The sequence below is a fragment of the Octopus bimaculoides genome, chromosome 23 (assembly GCF_001194135.2).
Source record: "Octopus bimaculoides isolate UCB-OBI-ISO-001 chromosome 23, ASM119413v2, whole genome shotgun sequence".
Classification (NCBI taxonomy): Eukaryota; Metazoa; Mollusca; class Cephalopoda; order Octopoda; family Octopodidae; genus Octopus; species Octopus bimaculoides.
The window spans coordinates 36,920,689-36,926,304 of record NC_069003.1 but is presented as its reverse complement, the minus strand read 5'-3'; the positions used below and the strand labels follow the sequence as shown (position 1 = coordinate 36,926,304).

At 36.8% G+C, this 5,616-nt stretch overlaps 1 protein-coding gene across 2 annotated transcripts in view; it reads right to left on the bottom strand.

Annotated features, from left to right (window-relative positions):
- LOC106869007 (phospholipid hydroperoxide glutathione peroxidase-like) overlaps window positions 1–5,616 on the bottom strand; it is a 12,489-nt gene that overhangs the window by 2,927 nt on the left and 3,946 nt on the right. For both annotated transcript variants that reach the window (XM_014914499.2, XM_014914501.2), the window contains exon 2: window positions 805–872. In XM_014914499.2, coding sequence (XP_014769985.1) covers window positions 805–872 — 68 coding nt within the window. The remainder of the gene's footprint in view (window positions 1–804; window positions 873–5,616) is intronic.

Here is a 5,616-nt window from a genome sequence, read left to right as displayed (position 1 = left end):
GGGGGGGGGGATCAGTAATATTGGGTGTGTGTGTGTGTGTGTGGGGGCTTTGTGCCAGTTTTAAGATTCAAGGTAAAGAGGAGACATAGGTGTTTTGTAGAGTGGATAGATGAGAACTCCAGTTGGAAAGGGGAGTGAATGAGAGAGGGAGAGATGTTGGGACATGCCCTTAGGGACATTGGTGGTGGTGGTGGTGGGGAGAATAGGTGATGTGATACAGAGATTTGGAGTGAGTGGGATGGTTGATATGTTAGAATTTAAACCTTATGGCCTACATTGTTGAGATGGCAAGAACTTTGGTGAAACAACAACACAGAACTCTGCCTCCCCCATCACAACATGACCTATCCACAACCCTCATTTCTGTGCTGTTCTCACCCCAATCACAGTAAATGGAATGGCCAGCTGGCATACATAACACATTCTTGGTAATTAGTTTGATTACAGAATTATTGGTTAATTAAAAATGTTTCGTTTCAATGCTATCCTATGCTACACAATCTTATAACTCAGTACAGTGTGGAGACAAATGTAGATTTATAGAGGAAACATAGGAAAACCCCTTGTCTTTATATAAAGACAAAGGGTTTTCACCTGTCCCTGTGTCCAGCTTTCAGAGGAACAATACTCTGTGATTGCAATTTGATAAACGTAAAGCACAGAAACAGACATGTTTATTTTCCTGTCTGACCGAACTCTCTCTTCCTCCACCAACTTCCATTTTGCATCTTGAGATAGGAAGTTGGAACATTCATGCCTTTTCTAATGATAGACGATTAATACACGTATAAATCAATCACCAACCTGTACTTTTCCATTGACACCTCATTGCCATCAATGTCGTTGGCCTTGTAGCTGTAAAAGTCGAATCCCTGCAAAATAACAACAATGATTATATATGTGTGTGTGTGTGTGTGTGTACACGTATATCCCATCAATTTTCAGTTATGACTTACCTGAAAAACTTATACACCTGCAGATAATTTTACTTGGCTTCAAGTGGCTTTCTCTCCTTTTACCCCCCTGGGAGAGGGGGTAAAAGGAGAGAGAGAGGGGGGGGGTCACGTTAGTTGTTGGGCAGGAGATTGAATAGAAAGCAGCCAGATGGGATCGCAACAAAGAGATGTGTGAAGGTAAAAAGGGGAAGCAAATGCTGGCTAAAAACAAAGGGAGGTAACAGGACTGAAAGTGGTCGGTGCCGATTGAGAACAACAATGTGGGGCCAAGGGGAGAGGACGGAGAGAGAAAGATTGAGCAACAGTCAGGTATACTGAATGTGGAAGGGTTGGATGGGACTGAGGTGCAGTTGGTAGGGTTGGGGTTAAATGGAAACACAAGAACATGGTTCTGGATTCAGTCCCACTGCAAGGCACCTTGGGCAAATGTCTTTGGTAGATAGAAACTGAAAGACGCCTGTCATATATGCATATATATATATATATACACACACACACACACACATGTATGTATGTATGTATGTATGTTTGTGTATGTCTCTCCACTATCGTTTGACAACCAATGTTGGTATGTTTATGTCCCCGTAACTTAGCAGTTCAGCAAAGAGACTGATAGAATTGGTACTAGGTTTACAAAGAAGCCCTGGGGTCGATTTGTCCGACTAAAGGCAGTGCTCCATCATGGCCGGAGTCAAATGACTAAAACAAGTAAAAGACTATACACAGAACACGTTTTCAACAAGTTCCGACAAACCCATTTCCATGCTAAGTGTGTGTATATAAAGTACACCTACGCATTGTGTATATGATTTATACACACACATGCGCAAACAAATGAAAATTGGACAACTAATGGAGGTTCCATTTCATTAATTAAGATTCCAGTTGACCAAAATTCTGGCAACACCCAAATATATATACATTTGCACAATATCTGTAATGTATACACACACACACATACATTTACATGATGTATACATAAACCTCATATATACACACGCACACACGTGGTGTGTGCAATGAATTGGAGGGCTTTTAATTGCAGGGACTAATAAATGTAATTAAATCCTGTTGAACTGGTAGTAATCAGGTTTTTACCATATGTAAAGAATGGCTGTCACAAAAACACAGCGTCTCTCCTCTCACTGTTTTTAAGTATTCAGGCCAACCCCTACCCTCATCCACGACCACCACCACAGACATCAGAGTTTTGCTTTTTTTCCTTTATGCATTAACCCTGAACATATTCCAACCGGGTATCATCAACTCAAGTAATCTCACTAAATCTAGGTCAGGTTTCAAAACAGGCATGAACACTGATGCCCTCTTTTTTTTATGAGAACAGAGGTGGTGGTGGTGGTGGCGGGGCTAGGATCTCCTCACTGATAAACATTGATAAAATATCAACATTATTGAGAGACAGTCTGTAAGTGGTTGTTCAACGTCTGAAAAAATAGCAGCCAAATCTCCTTCAAATCAACATCACAATCGCACTACCAACTGAAAACCAGGACATGTGGATAATGTAGCAGCTCTAGATACACTTTTATCTGACATTGGCAAAAAAAAAGAAAAAGAAAAAAAAAGAGGGGGCGGTGGTGGTTAGTGTCAACAGTTGAAAACACTTTGATCACATGACAACTCAATGAAGGGTGGTGGGAATGAAGGGCCTGGAGATTAAACAACAACAAGTGTCTTTTTTTGAAGACTTGTTCCAAATCTGAAAAATCAGATTCTCAACTTTTGAACCAGTTTGCTGGAGATAAACGGTTCACAAGAAAAGATGTTCTGATATCTGCCCAAACCAGCCTTAATATTTCTTAGTTGAAAGAAAGGAACCCTCAGCCAGCTAAATATAACCGACTCATTGATGATAATGACGCTAGTTACAATGGCATCCTGGTCATTAATTAGGTCAATTTACTCATTCAGATACTTATGTACTACAAGCCTCTATGTATTACATATACACACATATGTATGTATATATATATATATAGTTTTAGGGAAAAGAACCAAGTTTCAAGAACTCATCGATGAAAATCCACTATCACATATAGAAAAATTAATAATTAAAAGCACAATAAATGAGTATAATATAAAGTAAAGTAAATATCATAAGATAAATATAATAATAATATAATATAATAATAATAATAATATAAATATAATATTATATTATTATTATTATTATATTATATTATTATTATATTTATCTTATGATATTTACTTTACTTTATATTATACTCATTTATTGTGCTTTTAATTATTAATTTTTCTATATGTGATAGTGGATTTTCATCGATGAGTTCTTGAAAATTGGTTATTTCCCCTAAAACTATATATTTTATATATACTTTATCTATAAGGCTCAATTTAATTTTAATTTTTTATAAATTGATTTTAATTGAGTTTTTTACCTGTAATTTTGGATTTTGTCCCTAATATTATTATTATATACATATATACATATATATATATATATATATATATATATGTGCACATGTAGACAGAGTGAAGTGTTTATAGTTAGGAACAAAATCCATTGTATGCATAGAGACAAAGACTATTCTTTGTTATTTTCAGGCTGCTGTTTCTAGCAGGTTGAATGGCTGTATAGAGCATTCTTTACTGGCTTCAATTGTGTTATTACTACATGTTTATGAGTGTAATACACACATACGGTGTTTGTATTTACAAACAGGCTCCTTTCAGTTTGTCAATCGAATCCACTTACAAGGCCTGGGGCTACAGAAGACACTTGCCCAAGGTGCCATGCAATAGGACTAAACCCGTGCACTTTATATATTTTATGAAGACATCAATTAATGACATCATCATCATCATCATCAAGAAAATAAAGTCAAGTTTTCTATGTTCCTATGGAATTTGCTGGGGTAATTTTCTAAGGCTGGATGCAAAGCAAAGTAATATTCTCTGATGACCAGAGATATTTTCACAGAAGATTGGAAATGAAGGACACTTCTTGCTCGATGGTGACATTTACACAATGCCAAGTAACACACACACACATATACATACACATGTACGCACGCACACACACACACAAAAGTGATGTCACTGCCACACCACTATAGCTACCACTGCTACCTACCATCACCATAGCAACCCTCCCACCACCACCACCACACTTGTCCCTTTATTGTTTTCTTTGTGACAGACCTTGGAATATAAAACAAAACAAAAATCAATAAACCAACAGGATTAAGGCCAGAGGATAGAATTACAAATCCCTCTTAAGCAGAAGTGGACTCTTATTAGTCACCTATTGTTGTCTTTACAAATTTTTTCTAGAGGAGACATTAATACTAACAAATTATAAATACTTTTATTATTAATAATAATATTGTTTGCTTGGAGATTGCAGTCAAAGCAGAACATTGTCAAGATGAATATATTTTATATTAAAAACGTCGCATTTCAAAAGGGCAGGCAATTTTACACTGAAGATGTTGCCATCTTGCTGTCGGGTATTAAACTAGTATACATACATAAAGAGGTGATGGTCGAGGATAGAATGTCAATCGGTGGAGCTTTTGGAATAGCTGTCAAAACTTAAAGGATAGGAAAAGGGAGGGGTAGGGGCAAAAATGTAAAAAAACAAACAAACAAAAAACATAAAAAATGCCACATGTTGGTGTCCATAACCTGCTCAGCCAAGTGTGACCTGGGCAAAACAAAATCAGTTTAACTGGCAAAAGGTATAACGTAATTAAATACTTGCCAAACTTCTATTTATGGGACTTTTTGACAGAGTTCTGACATCAGGGAAGTTTAAATGTATAGCATAGTAGACTGAATCTTACATATAATAAAACGTAATAGGTTTCACACTCCACTCAGATTGGTAGACAGAAAGTAAAATAACAAATGGACAGCAAGGGAGTGACCGCCAGAGATGCTAAATGCTGGTGAACTGTAGGGAGAGGTTTTACTCTGCAGTAGCTGGTATTTTAATCAAAATGAAGATTATATTCCGTACCCTTTACGTGAAGCGGTGGTCTTCATTAAAATAACCACCTTAAAATCGCCTGAGTGAGTGGGAGGGTCTAGAGCAAACCCTAGAAAATTGGTCGAAATATTCTGGTAATCCTTCGATATTGGTACACGATGTCATTCACCCGCACAACTTTCCCTCGTGACATAAATAAAAGGGACAAGGCTGAAAAAGGGTGAATAGCATCGTCTCCTGACACCGACACTGTAGACCAACACCGAAGTAAGGCCAGTTTTCTACGGCTATAGATGCATATAATAGTTGGTTCACCTTTATTCTTTTTTAAAAAAATATCTCGTAAAGATTCTTAAAAAATAAGCACAGTATAGCCCAGTGCCATTTACCTATTCCTGGCACTGTTATACCTGTAGAAAAAAATCCACTCTGGAAGACTACAGTAATGTAGGATTAAAATTTATATTTACTGTCAGGTAAGATACGAACATTTGTAAGCTTGACTAGAATATGTTCAGTCAAATTGGTTTATGAATGTTTTAACTGTAATTACCGGTGAGGTGAAGAGAAAAGACTATATTAAACTATGAGTGAGATCACCTCAATAGAATACCATTTTACGGAAGGTTGATTAATACATTAATACCTCCCAGCAAATTCGAAGACTTCAGTATAATTTCCCTATAT